We start from the raw sequence: 21,739 nt of genomic DNA on the forward strand, positions 1-21,739 counted from the left end.
GGAAAGTGCACTGCCCGTTATGCCCATACTTGAGAGTATGGACAGGAGTATGCTGTGATTGACAGATTGACATTGACTGACAAGCTTAGCATTGACACAAAAAAGGCCTTATTTACAGTTATTTATAGATATGTTATCTCCAATAAACCTTTAGAAGCACTCATTGCATCAGTAAAGAGACTTTCAAATCAATTTTAATGTCAAGGTATATTTTAAAGTGTTTAATTTATTTAAACTACTCTAAACAAATGCTGTTCATAGCAGTTGCTGCTAAAAGGGATCTGTTCTTTTACATTAATATACAACAACTGCTCAATTGTTTTCCCGTGAACTACCCAGTAACAAAAATGGAAATCAGTCTAAAATAACAGTTTAATAAATCAACAGTTCTAAACATTCATTAGAAACAGAGAAATATGGTTCTTTTGTTCTGCAGCGACTTTTGCTTAAAAAAAAATGAACATAAATTATGACATTGTGAATATAACCTTGTATATGGCTGCAGTATTTTGCATTCCAACTTTTCCAATTAATGAAAATGAAAAAGAAATGATGAAATCACAACTTTTATGTTCATCATAATGTATGAATAAAAATGCATGAACCATATGCAACATAGACATACACTTACAGTATATGTATGTACATGTACAGTACATCCTACACGAAATACAGTATCTCTGTGAAGTAAAACAAAAACAAATAAAAAACAAATTAAGAAAACTCCAGAAATTGTAGTGTCTCATCCACCTTTCCATTTTTGGGGGTTTGCCTGCACATTTGTTCATGCAAATGCCATCATTCTTGTGTGTGGTCTTCTCTAGGTTGTCTACAGGGTCCTGCTTCACATGCTCTCTCAGTGGTCAACAGTTCTTCTCAGCCGTCCTAGATCTTCTCACAGTCGTGTGTTCTTGGGTCTGTCATGGAAAGGTATGTACTGATGGCTTCCCTCAAGCCCTCGCTCACCAGGGAGTGCTCAGACTCTGCCCTGTTCCCTCTGAATAACACTGACCTAGATGAAGAAAGATGCCAAGAGCTGAGTGAGTTACACTACGCAATCACATGGAAGATGTTTTCCCTTTCCAGAATTCAGGTATTCAGATGAGCACACACTTGTCTTTCTTTAGCAATTTACAGTATATGCTCCCTAATGAGATGTAAAGACAGATATACCCACCTCCTCCTGAGAAATCCAACCTGCTATTTGATGGAATTCTCCCCTAACCAACAAGCGGTTTAGCCCTACCCACTCCCCTGCTGCAGGAAGACTTTGTCCTAGATCAGTTTAAACCATTAAGGTCACGCTATACAAATGTCCGCATGAGAATCAACCATATAGATTAAAAAAACGGTTAGGAAGCCACAAAAAAGTACACTGTTGGCGTATGCAAAACAACATTTGAGGGCTATGATTTAGCTCACCGTACGACATACTGTATTATCATAGACAATATCCACATGAGCAATACTTGGAACACAAACGCAAACATGCAATGGAGTGGCATCTTGTGGCAGCTGTCAACAGCATCAATACCTGGTGATGTCATTCCAGATAATGGACGGCCTTCTGGTCGTCATGGGCACAGGACTAGTCACCTCTGCCACGTTGTTCAAACCCTGGATGAAGCAAGGCTCCGCCAGACGACAGCACAATCCATCTGCGTACTCTGCAACAGACAAAACAAACAACACGGTTGTGTCCTTCTCTTTCCCTGTTATTGACACTGGGTTGTTGTAGCGGAGGTCACGCCCGCCCCCGTACCCACCAGAATAGTGTTCCACAAGGTGACGCAAAGAAAGGAAGGTGAGGCCCGGGGATATGTAGAACCAGCCATTTTGGAGGCGACCAATGCGGTAGTTCTTCACCGAGCTGTACAAGGTGCCAGATCTTCTCAGTATGGACAGCGTGTGGTGGTCTATGAGCAAATATGAATGAAAATCAAATGAAGAAATCATACCACATTGCGTTAGCTAACCACAACTATGCAGCAAAGACTATCCGACGTGGCTAGTCTTTTATTTGTGAATTTGGTTTGACGTATGCTGACTAACCTCTTCGCGATTCCGACTCCCTGACCATGAAGGCCCCTGTCTGGTTGTCGGGCAGCATCAGCAGCTCCTCTGCTTTGCTCCTGCTGATGCCTGTGAACAGCCACCTGAAAAGGAAAAGAGAGCGAGCAGACAGTCAGACAAGTAGAATGACGGGACAAAGAAAATATCGTAAGAGATCAACGCCGATTATCTTTTTTGGAACATCTGTCATGTCAGAAAGTTCAATGGATGGAACGCTATTGAGAGCGTCCTGCACTGGAGGTCTGAACCAATAATACAGAAGCTGATGTCATATAAGACAGATCACCAGAGTCTTGTTCTCGGAGGCTTTTAGGGTTCCCAGGAATCCCCTGTCACTCATTAACAGCCGAATGATAGCGACTTACTTGTTTTTCACCTTTGCAATGTAATCAAAAGGAATGTAGCTTTCATGGCCGGTGGTTGCGGATTTCACCATCATGAAATCCCCGTCGCTGTAGATGAAAGAAACAGTAGGTCTAACAACTTCAGCTGGGGGGTGAAGTCGTATGGGTGACTTTGTCAATTGGCTAATTTTACATACTCTGATATGATGGAGAGCCTTTCTCCGGCGCGCATAGTAAATTCTTCAGTACCATAGGAGGGGTAGTCATAGAGGGACACCACAAGGTCTCCAATGCAGTCTGCAAAGGCAAGCGATGTAGCAACATGAGTACATTTTCACTGGTTGTTGTTCGTTCAAATCTTAAGAGACGGAGTGTGATCTTCATTTTAAATGCATTTATCTCGCTCAGGGACTGAACCCACCTGGAGTACTAAGCTCGGGCGAGTTATCCAGGATTCTCCGGTTGGGTCTGCATCTGATGGGGCAGATCCCCATGTCCTTTGGCTTGGTTTGCAGGAGCTCTATGGGCTGAGCAAGAAAGTTTGAGGGTTTTCTAGACCTGTCAAATTACAAAATGTTTACCCTCTAGAATTTCTAAAGGTCCTATTCAATTAACTTGTTTGAGGAAAATAATCTATCACAAATTTACGTGTCACGCACAACATACAATACATACACCATCATGGATGGACCCGGAAAACAAGCTGGAGTAGGGGTCTGAAAAATGACCTTCAGGAATCTAAAACTGTACTACTTTGTGTAACTCCACATTTTTAAATCCCAGAAATGTTGCTGCATAACTTGTGCTCAAATGATTGTCTAGACACAACGGTTCAGTGCATTTTCTTTTGGAGTAAAGCACCAGACATGCAATGAAACAGGAAGACTTCGAACCACAACAGGCATTGCTATTCTCTGTTAACTTCTCAAATGTCAGTCTTCAGTTCATACACTTTACATCAGTTATAACTATGATAAAAATTATTAACTCATATTTATACTACTTATACCTATCATTACTTATTTAAGTAATGTTTTATTTTAATAATAATCATTGTTTACTAATACTTATTTATACTACTAATTACTTTTTTTTCGTACACCATGACAAATAATGGAATAAGAAACCTATAATAGTGCCACATACTCACCTCCTTAGAATTCCTGTAATAAACTGCTTTGTCCAGAAAATACAGAAAATGATTCTTCCACTTAGACGGACTGATCAGTTAAATAAATCGGTGTGCCCTATGATGCCTGGTATTCTCATGCAGTGTTTAGTCAGGCTGTGGAGATTTACTACACAGACAGGCATGTATGCATGTATATATATATATATATATATATATATAACACCCCGCAACGGCTTCCTGTGACGTCCAGACTCGAGCAGTCTGAGTTGCTGTTGATCTCTTATCATGCAAGGATGGGTGATGTGGTTGGTTTATTTAACCCTTGTCAATCGAAATGTAATCTGACTTTGGAATCTGTATCACCTCAGAAAACTCAAAAAGGAGTATCCATATTGGCCCACCGCCTAATGCTCTTAAGTGAGTATTTACTAAAGAAGATTAATTTCCTGTCGGCAAAGGGAAAGAACTTTCAATCAAGTCTCAGATAAACTGTAAATCTGACAAGTTCACCCACTCTGCCCCAATTCATCACCAGAAGTTTCCAATCACAAGACCTTATGAAGACAGATCTTTCACGGCCAGTGGCTGTAAGGAGAGGTTGGTCAGGTCAGATATGGAAGTTCAGATATTTACAAGTCTTAAGTGCTATTCTTGGTGCTATTCAAGTTTTCAAGTTCCTCATATTGCGTTTTGTCAATATTTCTTCTGCATTCTAAAAGCCAATGCAAGCTGAACAAAAACCTAATTAGAAAGCACAAGTTAGCTCACATGAGATGGGCAGCTATACAGATATATTAACCATGTTCTTTCAGTAAACATTTTTAGAACAAACATAATTTTTTCTTTCAATGCTTGGAGAAAGAAATTAACCAGTCTAGATCTCTAGAGAACTGCTTCACATACAGCTTTGAGGCAGATTAGAAAGCGTAGACTGATAAAATTGGGAGGGGGTGTTACGGATGCCATCAGCCTTTCAAGCTGATAGCATGAGCAAGCGTAACCAAAGTCTTTACAGTCTTGCAGCCATCACCCACCTTAGATCGCTCAAATGGAAACTTTTATTTCCTTATGTGAACCACTTATTGAGAAAATTCTAAAAATATCAAGTGTTTGAAGTGAGCCAGAGTGTGATTGTCGTAATAGTGCAGGCAAAGTGCTATTGGAACAAACTTGACCACAACAGCCACAGCTTTCCGCTCAGAGGCAACAAGTATACGCTCGCAGCCTAACCCAGTTTGGCGCCGCGCCCTGGCTTCAAAGCAAACGCAATCGACTCCCTTGTTGTTAGGTGTACTTTATTAACTGAGACAAACGTTAGAACGACTTATCTAGACAGACATCAGGCTATTTTGTCATCTCGTTGCTTTTTCGGTAGTAGTATAAATGAGTCGGATCAGCAGACAGTGGGAAGCCCTTTGGGGGCTCCACGGTGAAGGAATCGGCCACTTTTGGAAGGTGGCGTAGAGGGCAATTCAAACCCGACAAACACATCAGTGCAAAAGAAAGGTGAAACGCGGCCAGCTCAAATAACAGGAAAAAAACAAACTAAAACGGAAGCCAAAATATATGAATATTAAGGAAAGTAGTAGTAGCACTTCCTACAGGTTACAAACAACCTTTTTAAAAATACATAAAGACATGGTCATGGGGGTGCAGTAGAACATCGACAAGCTTTATCGGGACAAAATTAAACACAGACAATTCAGTTAATTAACAGTGGATGGATCGTACCGTTCGAATATAGAACACATCTCATAGTTTGAATACAGAACACATCTCTATAGTTAATATTTTTCCTTTCCCTCGTGTGTGTGTGTGTATGTGTGTGTGTGTATATATATATATATATATATATATATATATATATATATATATATATATATATATATATATATATATATATATATATGTATATATGTATATGTATATGTATATATATGCACTAAGCGAGGGTAGAAGGAAATAGAGAAAGCTGGGGGGGCGGGGGGCACATGAGTTAGTGGGGGAGGGGAAAGTCGACAGTAGAGATGATGACGGTGGTGGTTTAGCAGGAGACCTCCATGGTCTGGGGCCCTGCCTGGCTGTCCAGGGCCCCGCTGGCGCTGCCTTCCAGCAGGCTGTTCAGGTTGCCGCGGCTGCGGCTGCTGTCCATGGAGGTTATGCTGGAGGAGGAGGTGGTGCGGGAGCGGGCCAGACGGGTCATCCCTGCTGACGGCACTGGGACACGGACACACACACAGCGACGGACGGACACACACACACACACACACCTTCTTGTGACAGGGCCACGACTCAAGGAACAGAAAGATGCGACGCCTTAGGTCAGGAAAATATAGAAACATGACAAAAAAAATGTACTAAACGCAATATTCTCCATGCAAATAATTCTGGTTTGGACTTTGGAAATTCATAAAATAATAGAAAGATAGATAAGAAATGTATTATTGCAAAAAAAAAGCATTGAGACCGAAATAAGGCATCACAACAGCATCAGCAATCCAACTGAACTCACAGGAAGCAGCAACGCACCTCATGCAATAAGAAACAGGACTCCATGCTAACGGGAGAAATCAAAAAATATCTACAGAGGGATGAATGTGAGTCAACGTATGCAGCACGATCCAGTTTATGGTCTGTGCCGACGGCACCCTGAGCCCTTTAAAAAAAAACCAAAACCCAACACGCCAGACCAGACAGTTCTCTGGCGGATCTATGCATACATTGACATTCATCCGTTGTAGGGTGGCAGGCCGAGTGGAGACTGGGATGATGCGGCTAGCGGGTCTCAAAATCTTCTAGCTTGGCAGTGGCTCAGGAGCCAGGTACCTGATTCGTTGCTCAGATGACTGAGAAGAACGTAGGGAACTGTAAAGCACGTTTACAGGAGGGAGAAGACACAAGGAGAGAAGAATAAACGTTGTAAAAGCACTTTTGTTGCCCCTCGGTACCGGGCGCGTCCCATTTAAACTGGAGTCGGCCGATGGGAAGTGCTTATGGCAGCCAGAGTGCCACGGCGGAAACCCAAGAGAGGCTCTCGGGCGGGCTAACACCACGACACCGTGGGCAGCGTAAACAAAGCTCGACCGCTTGCCGCAAAATTTTGGAAGTCATTCTACCTCTGCTGTTAGTTGGTCATTGTGCTTGCACCTCTTTCCACAAATGCTCTTCACACTTGGGGGCACCCACTTGGGCAACATGTTAATGAGAGAAAAGCAGCTTTCAGAAACATGCTGAGGTGTTGGACGTATTTTTCCACAAACACCTTCTCAGCATGAAAGTATTTTTTTTAATCTTTCCTAATCCCGTAGTGGCATTTCCTGTGAGGGGGGGGGGGCTTGGTGGCCTTTTAAGCGGCACCGAGGCTTTGACAAACTGGGTACACCTGAGGGTGACCGCCTACCGCGAGGGCCAGGGCAGGAGGGAGCAAAACAGGGAATTAGCATCGTAGGAAAAGTGAAAAAAACAAAAACAAACCGGCGTCTCTGTTTGGCCCGAACAAAGCAAACCTACAATCATGACTCCACTGATGGGTAAGCCATTAGTTTATGGATTGTATCAACATGTTTGACAGAATTTCTGTTTTTTCTTTGTTTTGTTTTCCTTATAGATAAGCGTCAAAGTTGAAGGCCTGTTTAAGTATGCACTCACTGCATCTTTAAACAGGTCCAGATAGTCAAGTAAAGCAGTAAAGGCAAAAGGCAAAAAAATAATACCCCAAGGAAGGTTTTTCGGAGGAAAAAAAACCAAACACTCCCACACAGAAATGAACAGGAAGAGCATGTGGCTGTTGAGCACATCTCGGGTGCCATTGCCATTTCAAGTGCTTCCACCTCACCTACTGAGGGTTAGGGGTGCGAGACACTGCAAAGAGCAGAGAGGAATGGGCGTTAGGTATCAACAGAAGCACAAATGTTGCCTCTCGCCACGTTCCAGAGCCATTAGAAGCAGCGTCTGGTAGAGGCTCATGGTGAACCGCGACAAAAACAATCCTCCCCAAAGCTGCAGTTGTCATTGCGTTCACATCAACAGGAAATTCACCTTAGAACAGAGGCCTCAACCACAAACGCGTCAATTCCGATACTTTGTTTGTAAACATCATTTGGCAGGATAAGTTATGGAGGGGACTCTTTCATTTAATGTGTATCAATTGATTTTAGAGAAAGAATTGTAAACTTACTGTAGCCCATCCCCTGAACAAAGTACTTGAAGGCCTCAGCAAGTTTACCAGGCTGTGGACAAATAAAGCATATTTTTTTAGGTTCAGAATAAGTTACGAGTGGTGTGACACACACATATGAACAGAAAACCCACCTGCACAACCTGGGGCAAGCCTCCACAATCGGCCATCTGAGAGAGAAGGAAGATATCCGTCAGACTCTTTGACAAACGCATTTCATCAAATTGTTAATATTGCACCATCTATATTGCATCTTCACCTTCAGCAGCGTGGTCTTAGTTGGATTTAACCTGGAATTGCACTCCACCTGAAAAAACGGCCACACAGGAATCAAGAATTTTGACATACCCCACCCCAAAAAGTTCACAGTAGGTCAGGGAGATAATGGCATGCGACTCACCACAGCCTCTACAGCAGGCGATGTGTCCCCAACCACCAGGAGAGAGGGGCACCTGGGGGGGGGGGGGTCAAGACACACAGGTTACCGCTCATCTCCCCTACTGTACATGGGATCAGGTGCAGATTTAAGAAGAAGCCTGGTCGCGTCGCGTCGCCCCCCTCCCCCAAAAAAAACAACCTACGTTAGCGTGTTGGCCGTGTCCTCATTCAGACCCACGATTGGCCTCTCGACCTCCAGATCCCGACGGCTGCCCAGTCGGAGAAACAAAATACGGGATATTGGTCAGGTGATCCACCCGTGTTTGTCCTTTTTAGCCCCGAACCCAACAAATGATTTCCATATGCACTTTCATTGTTTTATTTAACGCTGACATTCAAATGCTCTCCCAGCGAAAGCCTTGTAAAAGAAACATTCATAACTGGAGGGAAAAATGACAAAAATAATCAGATCCTGACAGACTAAATTCTGCACGTCGTGTAATCTTGCAGCCGGCGTACTATTGGTAGGAGCCGCAGAAGAGGGCCAGGTTCTCCTGGTTGATGTCCTGGGCGATGTGGAGGCGGTAGGTTTGAATCAGTTCCTGGTTGTCCGTCAGCTCTTCCTGAAAACAATCAATTCAATTCAAGCGAGTGCTGAGGGGATAGAAACGGAGCTTCTTTGGCTACAGTGGCAAGTACTCACGGTGCTGAAGTGATGGGCCATGACGATGTCCACCAGGTTGCTGGTCCACCCAGACAGCTGTGCACGAGGGGGGAAAGACATGGATCCAATTAAGTCATGGCAGAATGCTGACCTTTACAAAGAGGCCTACAGGAATCTACCCTCCTGGCAGGTTTCCGTTACCAACGAATCTCCCCATACATTTGTTATTTGGGGTTTGGCCATTGCTGTGAAAGAGGGATTTAGGCCCAACGCGCAGTATTTATAAGCTCCTAGTTTAGGTCAGATTTTTAATTCCACCCAGCTAGAGGGTAACACAGACCTTGGAGGCGGCCCAGTCGATCCAGCCCTCGGCGCAGGGGTCAACGTTGATAAGAACAAGGCCCTCCACCAGCGTGGGGTTGTTAAGCTGGGCGGAGAACGAAGAAGGTTACGCCATATTATGGAAGAAACCAGTCAGAGAAACCAATACATTCTAGAAATGGACAAACAGAATCTGAAATTATCTTTTTTTATTTCATTAAAAACTGTATTTCATCAACCTTGCTGATACAGACTGAAGCCAACGTTTAGCCTACTTTAGATTAAAACCTGTAGTCCTGATTAAGGAGGAAGGGGTCAGGATACCTTTTTTCAGGGGGTAGAAAATAAGGGTTGTGTTGTTTTAATTGCTTGATAAGAGGACAGAGGCGTGTGGAGGAGCCTCCTACCTTGCAGTTTCTGAAACTCAAAAGACACATAGGCAACGCTGCACCGGCTGCTATAAATCTATCCAACGTCAACAGGGTGATTTCACTTGCTAATCAAAATGTTTCCTTATTAACTCTGAACGGCCGCAAGAACCTCCAAGAAGGAAGCACACAGCATAACCCCCCCCCCCCAATCGTAATGGATGATATCTCATCCTACATCCGTATCAATAACTTTCAGCCTGCTTGAATGCTTCTCTTCTGTGATTTCTTTCAAACCCACTTCAACATTCAGTGCAGAAACAAAATGAACAGAAATAAAGAGAGAATGAATCACCAAGGTGATTCATCCTACAGCGCTGTGAACAGATGTGCTCACTATCCAGCGTGGGTTGGATTCTTGGCGTTAATGACCGGTCTAACAAGCAGCACGGCCAGACACAGACCCCGGTGAACTGGTTCGCTGTTTTGTGTGTGGTTTTTTTTTTTTGTTTGTTTGTTTAAATACAGCTTCTCATCTTTGACTGACTTACAGGCGGCGGGCGAAGTCTGACACCTCCCACTCCTTTTCAACAAGAGTGGGGAACGGAATTCCACAAGTTTGGCTTGATCTTGTGACATTGCCAGCAGCCAGCAGACTTGGGCCAAAGTTAAAATCTGTTCCATTGTGGGTTGTGTTTTTTTTTTTTGCAATGTCTTTGTTCAGGTCCAGCCAAATGTCAAAGAGTGGAGATATCAGAGATATTTCACTTGTTTACATCTAATAATTAAAGCTAATCTATTCTCGCAACAAATAATACATATAAATTCAATATTCATTAAGCAAAATAGCTTTTGTGAAATGTTTTTTGAAGACTTTAAACACAGAAAATGATGATGTTAAAAGATATTTTTTAATTTGTAATATAGTGGTACCTCGACTTACGACTACATCTACTTACGACTAATCCAAGATACGAGCAGCGATAGTTGCGAAAATTTGTATCGACTTGCGACCGACTGCTCCAAGATACGACCGTGGAAATTTGCAGTTGGCGTGTCGGCGGCCAGTCAGCGGGCGACCTACATCATGTGTGCACGTAGTTCGTGGCTTATCGATATTCTTTTCATATTTACTGTGTTTGTGCTGTGTATTTTGTTTATTTTCACCCTTCATGATTTCATAATTTATATGGGAAAAATTGCTTCGACATACGACTGTTTTAACATACGACCGTTCTGATAGAACGAATTACAGTCGTAAGTCGAGGTACCACTGTATTTACATTTTCATTTATTCATTAAGCATACACTTAAGTCCAAAGCAACTTACATGAGATGCTTGAAACAATCAAAACATACACCGACCATCAAAGCAACATCAAATTTAAGTGCCTGAGCACCTGTTTCTAAATTCAACCAGAAACAAGTGCAAGATAGCTGTCAGGAATAAAAATAAATAAATAAATTAGAGTAGAATTTTATGACTTCGATGTGGACAAATTTGTTGGTACCCTTACAGCTCATTGAAACAATGCTTCATTCCTCCTGAAAAGTGATGAAATTAAAAGCAATTTTCTCATATATATATACCTGCATGCCTTTGGTATGTCATAGAATATAGCAAAGAAACTGTGAAAAGAGATCAATTATTGCTCAAGATATCAATCATATTCTAAAATGGCCTGGACAAATTTGTTGGTAACCCTGAGAAAAGATTATAAATAGTTTGATTACAGTGATATTTCAAACAAACTGTTTTCTTGAATTGGTATCACATGTCTTCAATCTTATAATCAGTCATTCAGCCTATTTAAATGGAGGAAAGTAGTCACTCTGCTGTTTGGTATCATCGTATGCACCGCACTGAACATGGACCAGAGAAAGCAAAGGAGAGAGTTGTTTGAGGAGATAAGAAAAAAAATGATAGACAAGCATGTTAAAGGTAAATGCTATAAGACCATCTCCAAGCAGCTTGATGTTCCTGTGACTACAGTTGCAAATATTATTAAGAAGTTTAAGGTCCATGGAACTGTAGATGACCTCCCTGGATGCGGCCGCAAGAGGAAAATTAAACAGAAGGATATTGCGAATGGTAGAAAAAGAGCAGAAGAGCTTGTACCTCTTTGGACAACTTCCAAAGAGGTACATCGGTACGAGGTCAAGGTACATCAGTGTCTGATCGTACCATCCGTCGCTTTTTGAGTGACAGTGGCCTCCATGGAAGAAGACCCAGGAGGACTCCACTTTTGTAAGAAAAACATTAAAAAGCCAGACTGGAATTTGCTAAAATGCATATTGACCAGCCACAATGCTTCTGGGAGAATGTCCTTTGGACAGATGAGTCAAAACTGGAGCTTTTTGGCAAGTCACATCAGCTCTATGTTCACAGATGAAAAAATGAAGCCTTCAAAGAAAATAACATCATACCTACTATAAAACATGGAGGAGGCTCGGTTATGTTTTGGGGCTGTTTTGCTGCGTCTGGCACGGAGTGCCTTGAATCTGTGCAGGGCACAATGAAATCTAAAGACTATCAAGGCATTCTGGAGCGAAACGTACTGCCCAGTGTCACAAAGCTCTTCCTCGGTCACGGGTTCTCCAACAGGATAATAACCCAAAACAAACAGCTAAAAGCAGCCAAGGATGGATAAGTACAAAACATTGGACTATTCTGAAGTGGCCTTCCATGAGCCCTGATCTGAATCCTATCGAACATCTAAGGAAAGAGCTGAAACATGCAGTCTGGAGAGGGCACCGTTCAAACCTGAGACAGCTGGAGCAGTTTGCTCAAGAAGAGTGGGCCAAACTACCTGTTTACCGGTGCAGAAGTCTCATTGAGAGCTACAGAAATCGTTTGATTGCAGTGATATTAGGTTAAGGGTCCCATCATTTTTGTCCAGGCCATTTTAGAATATAATTGATCTCTTTAGCAATAATTTATCTCTTTTCACAGTTTTTTTGCTTTACTCTATGACATACCAAAGGGATGCAGGTATACATGAGAAAATTACTTTTAATTTCATCACTTTTTGACAATGAAGCATTGTTTCAATGAGCTGTAAGGGTACCAACAAATTTGTACACATCTGTATAGCTGTATAGCCACATCTGTTGATGTCCCTAAAAGATAGGGTGGAATAAGACTGGAATGACGCCACGAATGGGGCCATGCCTTGACGTGAACTTACAGCGAAGCGGCTGAGGATGTAGGCCCCAGCTCCCACTCCGATGCCGATCACGCTGTTCACCCTGTGGGGGGGCGCACAAGCACTCAATGCTCATGCAGAGATATCACTGATCACTTATTAATGCAGAAACTGATGGGGCAGACACACTCACTTGAGTTGAGTCATCACCGAGGGCAGCATCTCGGCCAACTCGTCCATGGTTGGGTACTGGTAGCTGGAACACAGGTGAGGAAGGAAAAAGTTTATATAAAGCTTTGAGAGTTTTGAGAGCTCATTTTCAGTTGGAAGCTGTTCAAATAAGCACCTGTGTCTGGAAGAGAGCATTCATGAGCACACGCCTAAGTGCTATTTAAGTACTACGCTGCATACATTTCCACTGGTTCCACACAAATTATAAAGAGCAAGATTTCTCAGATGTCGGAGACTTCACACTTTATTCCTGATCAAGTTCTTTTTGGGTGGTATAAAATGTGGCAGCATCAAAAGACACAGCTTTTGTGTCCACTCCAACCAGCCGGGAGTAGTATAGCTGCCTTTTCCCGATAATGGTTAGATGGTGTTACGATGAGACAAAGACATGCAGTCATACCGTATATACACCGATCAGCCACAACATTAAAACCACTGCCAGCTGAAGTGAATAACATTGATCATCTTGTTCCAATGGCACCCGTCAAGGGGTGGGATATATTAGGCAGCAAGTGAACAGTCAGTTCTTGATGTTGATGTGTTGGAAGCAGGAAAAATGGTCAATCTGAGCGACTTTGACAAGAGCCAAATTGTGATGGCTAGACGACTGGGTCAGAGCATCTCCAAAACGACAGGTCTTGTGGGATGTTCCCGGTATGCAGTGGTTAGTCCCTACCAACAGCGGTCCAAGGAAGGACAATCAGTGAACCGCCAACAGAGTCATGGGCGCCTCATTGATGCACATGGGGAGCGAAGTCTAGCCCGTCTGGTCCAATCCTACAGAAGAGCTATGACAGAAACCCAGAAACCAGAAACAGAAACCCCAACAATGGCCATGTGAGTGTAAGAAATGGACCATGGAGCAATGGAAGAAGGTGGCCTGGTCTGACGAATTATGTTTTCTTCTACATCATGTGGATGGCCGGGGTTTGGGTCCCATCCGATCAAGCATCTGTGGGATGTACTGGAACAACAAAGCCGAACCATGGAGGCCCCACCTCGCAGCTTACAGGACTCGCAACTACAAGGATCTTCTAAAGAGGTTTTGTGGAGTCCATGCCTGGATGGATTAGGGCTGTTTTGGCGGTACGAGGGGGAGCTACACAATATGAGTGGTTATTAGTGGTGGTTTTAATGGTGTGGCTGGTACATACACCTGACCATATGTAGCAACGCTATTTAGGCTGTGTAGGCTGAAAGACTGACAAAATCACCCCTTTCTACCCCACCCAATTGAAAACTTAAACTTGTGGGGTTTTTTTTTTTAGTTGTTTTTGTTTTTAAGATGAGTAAAATTACAGAGAAGAAGACCAACCAACGTGTCCTTACCCGCTGGGAAAGGGTGGAGCGCCCTCTTGCTGGCCCGGCGCATCAACGTGGACCACAGCAAAGTGCTGCGTGATCTCCTGCATGTCCTCGTAGTTGAACAGGGTGTTGAAGCAGGACTTGTCTGGACAAGCAACGGACACAAAGATGAGAACAGTTTAACGTCGAGCTTTGCGATACAAAACTTTGGCGAGTTCAACTCTTGCATTAGCGAGGCGCGAGGGCCACAGGCGCATTTTGTGACTCACGGTTGAGGCCAATGTCATGGTAGGTGAGGATGACGGGTCTGTTGCCCTTGGGAACGCCCCTCATGGTCACGTGGAGAACGCCGTGCGGAGTCTCGATGTCATGCTCCTACAATAAGTCACACAGGGCAGAGACGCACAGGTCAGGGCTGATGGATGTCCGACGGAGCTCGTAATAACTTTGTGGTACCCACTCTACAGTCACCTTTGATGAGACGGAATGCGCTGTGCCTCGCAGGGTGGATTTAACACAAAAAAAACAGCAACCAAGTACCTATTTTGCTCGAGCTTACCACCCAGGCAAATAGGAATGCAGCTTGTTCTGAAGTTGCAACATGGCATTCACTGTTACATAAAGGAGACGGCCAATCCTGTTTTTTTTTTTTATTCCCAGACAGTGTGTCAAGGACTGTATAAGCAACCATCTCACACACACACACACACACACACACACACACACACACACACACACACACACACACACACACACACACACACACACACACACACACACACACACACACACACACACACACGTCTTTTTAGCCAAGGTCCTGGAACTCAACAGCATTCTCCCAAGAAAGGCAGCGCAGAAGGGGAAAAAAAAAAAAAAAAACAGAGTCATCGCCTCTCCTGTATGCCTCTGCAGGAGGGGCCCATTAAAATTCATCAAGGCTCCACTCAGCCCCACAGCCTCCGCGGGCTCAGGCTGAATCGCTTTTCTCTCGCGCAAACACACTAGAGCCCCAAAGAAGAGGGACTTGTTTCCCCAAGAAAGCTGGACCTGAAAAAAATGTTTTAAAGCCGTCCATCAATTCAAATTCTTCCCCCAACTGCATGGATATCTGGGTTGTTTGTCTCGAAGTTCTGTTCAGGTTGTACAACGATGACACAGCAAAAAAACAAAATGCACATGTCCTCACTAGTACGTATTGTATTTGTAAAAGACGTAGGACATAATGCAATGAGAACAAAAGATATAGGAAGTTATGCATTGTACAGGAAATTACGAAGCCGTGAACCACATTTTCCTCACACTCAGGGGCTTCACCAGACACCCTGATTCTTCTCTCACACACACACACACACACACACACACACACACACACACACACACACACACACACACACACACACACACACACACACACACACACACACACACACACACACACACACACACAGTCATAAGATCACACGAAAAAAGACAATGTGCTCACACGTAGGCCTCTGTGCTTGTGCATATCAACATGTACAGTATACATGTGCATGGCGGAGAGCATGTGGACGCGTTATGCCTGCTACACGTGCAAGGTGAGCCCAGAGAGCGTCAGGGCGGGGCCCGGCGCTCGCCCGGTCTCAAGGCCCTGCGGTCATCAATAATAAAGCTAGACGGAGAGAGCCGTCGAGAGAAGACAGAGTAGCAGAAATGGCCACTCCACAACTAGAACCTGCCACCATTTTCTGTTCGGAGGTCTGTTTGATGGATATGTGTCAGTCTCTCCCGTGGCGCAGCTGAAGGTAAATTCTCAAGGGCAACACTGCAGCATCTTGATCTGAAAGGGACGCATTAAACGGGAGAGCGGAAAGCTACTCCGTCTGGAAAGATGAGCATGCGCCTCATCATGTCGCCCCCAAATAAACAGGCAAAAGACAAGCTCACAAGGAGCCACGTTGTGTTACTCTTCCTGGGATTAGACAAATGGCAGCAACAAACAGTCATGCTGTTCTTTGTGAGGCCCCTCTCAAGCCTGACAGTTCCAGGCACAACCTGTTATGGCCGAGGGAGAAAGTCTCCTTGGTTTTGGGGTCGCTGCAGACTTTTGGAATTCAGGGGAGGACCGTGCCAAGGACGGACCGTTCTTGGCAAGGGGGGGGGGGGGGGGTGAGGTTTCGCTTGAAGAAACAGGGTATAAACACAGAAATACACACGCACCACGGTATGCAAGTTCACACGCATTGGTAGCCCAAGTCAGGAAATGAAAAGGGCGATCGGAAAAATTCAAGTGAGAGAAAATTAAGATGAGATAGCTGGGGGTGGAGGTTGGCAGAGCAATAAAAAGATAGAGCAAGAGAAACCCACACAGTCTGGAGGGTGGATAAGGGGAAGTAGTGTATGAAAGAGGGATGGGGAGCGAGAAGGTTGTGGCACGACACACAGAGAGGACACGCAAAGCAATTGTCGCTCCGTCCACGCCAGTAAACACACATGCTGTATGTAGGAAGCGAGGGCCCCTTCAACGCCTGCCAGTCTCTAGAGTCTGTTATCGATCCCAGTGTTCTGCTTTACACACACACACACACACACACACACACACACACACACACACACACACACACACACACACACACACACACACACACACACACACACACACACACACACACACACACACACACACACACACACACACACACGGAGTGGAGCAGTCAGTCCCTTGCAGGGAGACGGAGAGAAAAAAGGACAGCACTGCAATGGCTGCAACTCATGGTTGCTTTCCCCTTAATACTGAGCGGGATGTTCAGTGCTTGGAGGGGCAGTGGAGAGAAAGTGGAAAGATGGCATCCACTCAGACGGCTGGGTGACGTGGAAAGATTTAGATAATAAAATAATGCAAAGAAATCTTACATACACACACGTATATAGATATATTCAAGAGGTTATTTCACACACACACACACACACACACACACACACACACACACACACACACACACACACACACACACACACACACACACACACACACACACACACACACACACACACACACACAATTTATTGAGGGCCTCTGCGCTGAGCCATTTGGAAATGTACAGATACTAAATTGTGCATCACAACACAACAAAATGTCTTAATTTCAATACACCAGGATATCACTGAAAGACATTTTACGGATTTATTGTTTGGATGCCTGGAAGAAGAGATGGGAGCCCGGGACTCAACTCTGAGCAGGGGGGAGAGAGAGAGGTGGAGGTGTATGGCGCTGATATCCTAGAGACTAACTGAAATTAAATGTTGGCGGGGGGGTGGGGGTCATGGAGGGGAAGCAGTTTGTCATGCCACCGCCACCACCACCACCACCGACAGCACTTGAAATTTATCACCTGTTAGGAGCATTACTGGCAGATGAAAAACCCACACACCATATCAAAACACCATGCCATGACAGTAACACAGTCTGTGTGTACATGTGTTTGTCTCCACCCGTCCCCTCCTCCAAGACACCCTAACAGGCGGCGCATGTCATTGAAGGTCTGCATTAAAACAAACTCAAGGTCTCAAGGTTCACTCGGTGTTGTTGCTATGAGGACTTGGCGAGCCTGTGTCGGCCTCCCCTCCGATTGGACCGCGATTGCTGCGGTCTGGAGCACTACAGTCTCAGGGACAAGGCTGATATGTATGAGGGGGGGGGAGCAGACTAGGGACCCAAACACACAGATGAACACACACAACTGCAGGAATCCATACAGAGCAGCGCCCTTGCAACCTCTTCGCCCTCGTCAACGACACAACCAGATCCCTGCTGCCTTACGGCGGGTCCAGCGCCACCCCGCTACCCCCTACAGACGGGCACGTACATAGGCTGTAGAGACAACTTATTAGTCTGCACAGACGCATCTTTCGTTCGGCGCATTATAAATATATATATTTTTTAAAAGCAACGCCCCGCCAAGAAGCCACCACCTCAGCTTCAGCTGACCGCACTCGGAAAGACGCAAAAACACACACATGAATATTGTAAGAGAAACGGCCCTGAACAAGGCTGAGCAAGGAAGCCTGTCCGCCCCAATCCAACTCGGGACACTCAACTTGGCTGCAGGGAAGCTGCAAGACCCCATGCATCTTTACCCGGGCACACACCTACAAATATACACATGCATATATTCACATGCGCGTGCAGAGCTACAACAAGGCGTGCCACCGGGCAGGGACGCGCAGATGCTTTGTCACTCACCGCTCCGTTCCCAGAGCCTGCGATCTGGTCCAGGTCCAGAATAGCTGACATGTTTTCCCCCGCGCAAAGAGAGTGGCGTGTTGTGCTGTGCTGTGCTGTGCTACGTGTGTGCTAGGAGGCTTTGAAGGTCTCCACCGGGAAGGGAAGGGAGGGGAGGTAGGTAGGCAGCTGGAAGCGGGGAGCGAGTGACAAGGAGAGAGGGAGCGAGAGAGAGAGAGAGAGAGAGAGAGAGAGCGAGAGAGAGAAAGCGGGAGGGAGAGAGGCACAAGGACTCGCCGCACCCCCTGAAAGTGATGGAGTGGAGCTACAGCAGCCAGCTGGTGCAGAGAGAGAGAGAGAGAGAAAGAGAGAGAGAGGCTCACAGCAGAGGGAGGGGCAAACAATCTGAATGAACGTGCGTGTGGGGGGGGGTGTAAGATGCCGATTGAGAGAGAGGTGGGTGGGAGGGAGAAAGAGAGAGAGAGCAGGAGAAAGGGCGACAAGACTGGGAGGAGAGTGATACTGCAGTTTGTACTTGGTAGGCAAGGCGCGTCCGCTCATCCAGCCACGGCGGAATCTAATTGGATTGTCGCGGGTCAGGTGGGCTGAGCGAGGAAGACGGGCGGGGCTAGAGGAGAACGGAGAGGCAGGGTTGGGGGGGATGGGAGGGAGAGAGGGAGGGAGGGAGGGATGAAAGTGGAGTGCTGGGGTGGAGGGAGCCCGGCGAGCAGCCCAGGAAACAGGCAGGGCTTGTGACGTCACACGATAAGACAAAGTTATGCCAGGAAAGAGGAGGAGGAGGAGGAGGAGGAGAGGAAGAGGCCGACTTTGGCGGCTGAACCCTAGGACTGAGTTGTGCGTCAGCAAAATGTCCACCAAACACAGAGATTAACGCCCACCCTGCGCTCGTTTCGATAAACTAATGAGTCACTGCAAAAGACAGGCAGTCACAAGTCAGCTTTAACCGTGTGACCAGATCAGTCACTTTGTAGTTGTCATGCAAAGTAAAATTAAGGTCGAACTAAAATGAAATGTATTCCAGTATTGACAATGAACCGTCAACAGCCTTGAAGTGACATTAATTTAGGTCTGGGACGACCAGAAGAAAAGTATTTTGGTTGTTTAAACACAAAAGCATTTATTCCAACACTACAGCGTTTAGCGGCCATCATTTCCTTTTCTTCTGCCAGAATGCTTTCTTATAAATAAGTGCATAAGTGCTTAAGTGCATAAGCATTTTCTCAAATCCTCCATCCCCGTGCCGGGGTCTATTCGACTCGAGTTTATTGATCTTGAGCTTTCCGCTTTTCTCCGTCATGCACCGAGGGCAAACGGTAGCTGCGAGGGTGATGCGGTTCAGAGCCCCTCCCCTGTTGGAAGCGAGGCGGCGCTGGGGAGCCAATGGGGCCCGCGCATGACTGTGCACTGTGGGAGGAACGGATGAGCCGGCGGGCTCCTCCATTGGTTCCTTTAATCCTAGGCTCTGTCCCTCTGGCACCAGCAGCAGGCCGGCTGGCAAACGCCCAACATTTCTGCTCTAAAAGGGCCTTTACCGCCCAGTAGCGGCAGCCTCTGATAGACACCCACTTACCTGGGTATTTCCAAAAGGCATGAGGTAGGGAGAAAAATGGTGCTCATGAAGCAGTACGGCAACATAAGTACATAGACGTTGAGCTCCATCGTACCCTTACGTCCTCATACAGCCCCATCGTCAGAGAATGGGGATACATTGCAGAACCCCGCCTTTCCATCAGCCAGTCATACAGGCTTTGGAATCCCAAAACCCATTTTTTGTAGGTGTAGCTTTGGGAAATTACTGCTGTTCGACCGACCGACCGACCCCATAGTCTGGAGTCCACGTGAGTCAGCATGTCTCACCGTGGGTGTCTTCGTCTCAGGGTGATGGGAAGACCAAGCCGCTCTCCATTTGATTCCAAACAGCCCCAGTGTGCAGACGCAATAACACCCAAGGCTTTGATTCTTTGTGGGAATGGGATGGTTTTGAGAGTGGTGCTTTAGAAACAAAAAAATAAATAAATACATTGGCGACAACCATGTTGTTTTTGTAAACGGCGAGCCCGGCAGAGAGGGCGTAAAATTCACAGAAACACGCCCTGTGAAAAGGCGCTGCACAAAGGAACAGCGCTTCAGCTGCACAAAGCAGAAAAAAACAACAACTGCATTAAAGAATAGGCCTATGGCGCCCTCTACTGGGTGTTAGGAGGCAGTGAAGATTGAGGACCTAATTCCTTGCAGAGAAATTGTTTTGTTGAATGCATTTGTATTTATTTATTTTTTACGGTGGAATAAAAGTTAAGTCTGTGCATCTGATGTCAACACTCCATAAAATTACTTATCAGTTAGATCACTTATTAGTTGGATACTGATTATGGATTTGACTGACTAATAAACAAATATAAATGATTGGAACAATCAGGCATATTCTAACCATAAGCTGCTTTCACATATTCCGGAGTTACCCTTTCACACATGTAGCACACAACCAGAGATACTGTATTTGGTATTGTATGTCTGTATTTATGTATTTGGACGTAATATAAATGAAACAGTGGAAAGGAGTGCAAAGGAAAGCAGAAAGGAGTACGAAGCAGCTACACTCCATGCACAAAGATCTGCAGGAAAGTAAATAGAGCCATCATTAACACGCGACACGCCCACTCACTCGCTGACAATCCCCTTCTCTGTTCACACATACCACTCAATCGGACATTACACAAGACTTTGTACTAGTGTGCTGGCTAGGTAAAGTCCGGTCCAAAGGATTTGGACATTTGGGTTCACACATAGAGCTCATCCAGGTAATGTCCAGATAATTTCAGGGTTGCAGTGCATGTGTGAAAGCAGCTATAGTCTAGAGCTTCGCAATATGGCAAATACATGCAATGTGCACTGAAGGTGTTGCATATATGCCAATTATATATATATTAGAGAGAAAAAAACAACAGCCGCTAGAATGGCAACAGTGTAAAGCTTTAGCGGTCATGATATAGGGAAAGTATAGTATTCTTATGTGAATACAAAGGTATGTTCCAAATGGTGGTGAACCGACTGATTTGTCGATTAATTGGGCCAATATTTGCACATTTTGAGATAATCAGCATAAGCTGATGCCTGCACTCACGAGGAAGATAAACAAAAATGTCTGCAGACAAGTGTTAATCTTTCTATACATATCGATTCTGAATATTTTAACTGGTTTCAATACTCATTTTCCCCACCCTCGATACACGAGCAGCTGCGCTCCCTCTTATCTCTGTCAGCGAGTCACACACCCCACAGCGGTCTCCGCTGTCTCATTCATTTGTTATAGTGTTACTCATTAAAGAAGACAGGTGCAGAGCCCCCACGACCGGTTTTGAAAGAAAACAGCGGGAG

General features: G+C 45.1%; 2 protein-coding genes across 6 annotated transcripts in view; both read right to left on the reverse strand.

Moving 5' to 3' along the window:
* Nucleotides 1-257: 257 nt before the first annotated feature.
* Nucleotides 258-3,697, reverse strand: LOC307230385 (src-like-adapter 2). Its single transcript, XM_080000729.1, has 8 exons — nucleotides 3,568-3,697; nucleotides 2,839-2,944; nucleotides 2,615-2,714; nucleotides 2,439-2,525; nucleotides 2,053-2,156; nucleotides 1,767-1,916; nucleotides 1,535-1,667; nucleotides 258-1,012 (listed from the first exon to the last, which is right to left on the reverse strand). Exons 2-8 carry the CDS (start codon nucleotides 2,909-2,911, stop codon nucleotides 886-888), a joined length of 774 nt encoding a protein of 257 aa, XP_079856855.1. The 5' UTR covers nucleotides 2,912-2,944; nucleotides 3,568-3,697; the 3' UTR covers nucleotides 258-885.
* Nucleotides 3,698-4,827: 1,130 nt separating this feature from the next.
* LOC307230383 (protein NDRG3-like) overlaps nucleotides 4,828-21,739 on the reverse strand; it is a 40,590-nt gene continuing 23,678 nt past the window's right edge. For 2 of the 5 annotated variants that reach the window (XM_080000727.1, XM_080000726.1), the window contains exons 4-17: nucleotides 14,409-14,514; nucleotides 14,164-14,284; nucleotides 12,797-12,859; nucleotides 12,646-12,706; nucleotides 9,109-9,195; nucleotides 8,808-8,864; nucleotides 8,624-8,727; nucleotides 8,308-8,373; nucleotides 8,127-8,178; nucleotides 7,986-8,033; nucleotides 7,861-7,896; nucleotides 7,727-7,778; nucleotides 6,376-6,414; nucleotides 4,828-5,766 (exon numbers count right to left, since the gene is read on the reverse strand). In XM_080000727.1, coding sequence (XP_079856853.1) covers nucleotides 5,594-5,766; nucleotides 6,376-6,414; nucleotides 7,727-7,778; nucleotides 7,861-7,896; nucleotides 7,986-8,033; nucleotides 8,127-8,178; nucleotides 8,308-8,373; nucleotides 8,624-8,727; nucleotides 8,808-8,864; nucleotides 9,109-9,195; nucleotides 12,646-12,706; nucleotides 12,797-12,859; nucleotides 14,164-14,284; nucleotides 14,409-14,514 — 1,065 coding nt within the window. In that variant the 3' untranslated portion in view covers nucleotides 4,828-5,593. Of the gene's footprint in view, nucleotides 5,767-6,269; nucleotides 6,415-7,726; nucleotides 7,779-7,860; nucleotides 7,897-7,985; nucleotides 8,034-8,126; nucleotides 8,179-8,307; nucleotides 8,374-8,623; nucleotides 8,728-8,807; nucleotides 8,865-9,108; nucleotides 9,196-12,645; nucleotides 12,707-12,796; nucleotides 12,860-14,163; nucleotides 14,285-14,408; nucleotides 14,515-18,364; nucleotides 18,527-21,739 lie in introns of those variants that run through there. The other 3 variants (XM_080000725.1, XR_013844163.1, XM_080000724.1) reach the window with 3 other exon arrangements.

The sequence above is a fragment of the Zeus faber genome (assembly GCF_960531495.2).
Source record: "Zeus faber genome assembly, chromosome: 5".
Lineage (NCBI taxonomy): Eukaryota > Metazoa > Chordata > Actinopteri > Zeiformes > Zeidae > Zeus > Zeus faber.

What these genes read in the sequence shown, in the direction of transcription:
- LOC307230385 (XM_080000729.1), bottom strand. Translation starts at nt 2,911, where the DNA reads ATGGGGATCTGCCCCATCAGATGCAGACCCAACCGGAGAATCCTGGAT. An exon ending in GGAGTCGGAATCGCGAAGAG is followed by an intron (nt 1,917 to 2,052) that starts GTTAGTCAGCAT and finishes ATTTGCTCATAG; the next exon opens with ACCACCACACGCTGTCCATA. An exon ending in CCTTGTGGAACACTATTCTG is followed by an intron (nt 1,668 to 1,766) that starts GTGGGTACGGGG and finishes TGTCTGTTGCAG; the next exon opens with AGTACGCAGATGGATTGTGC.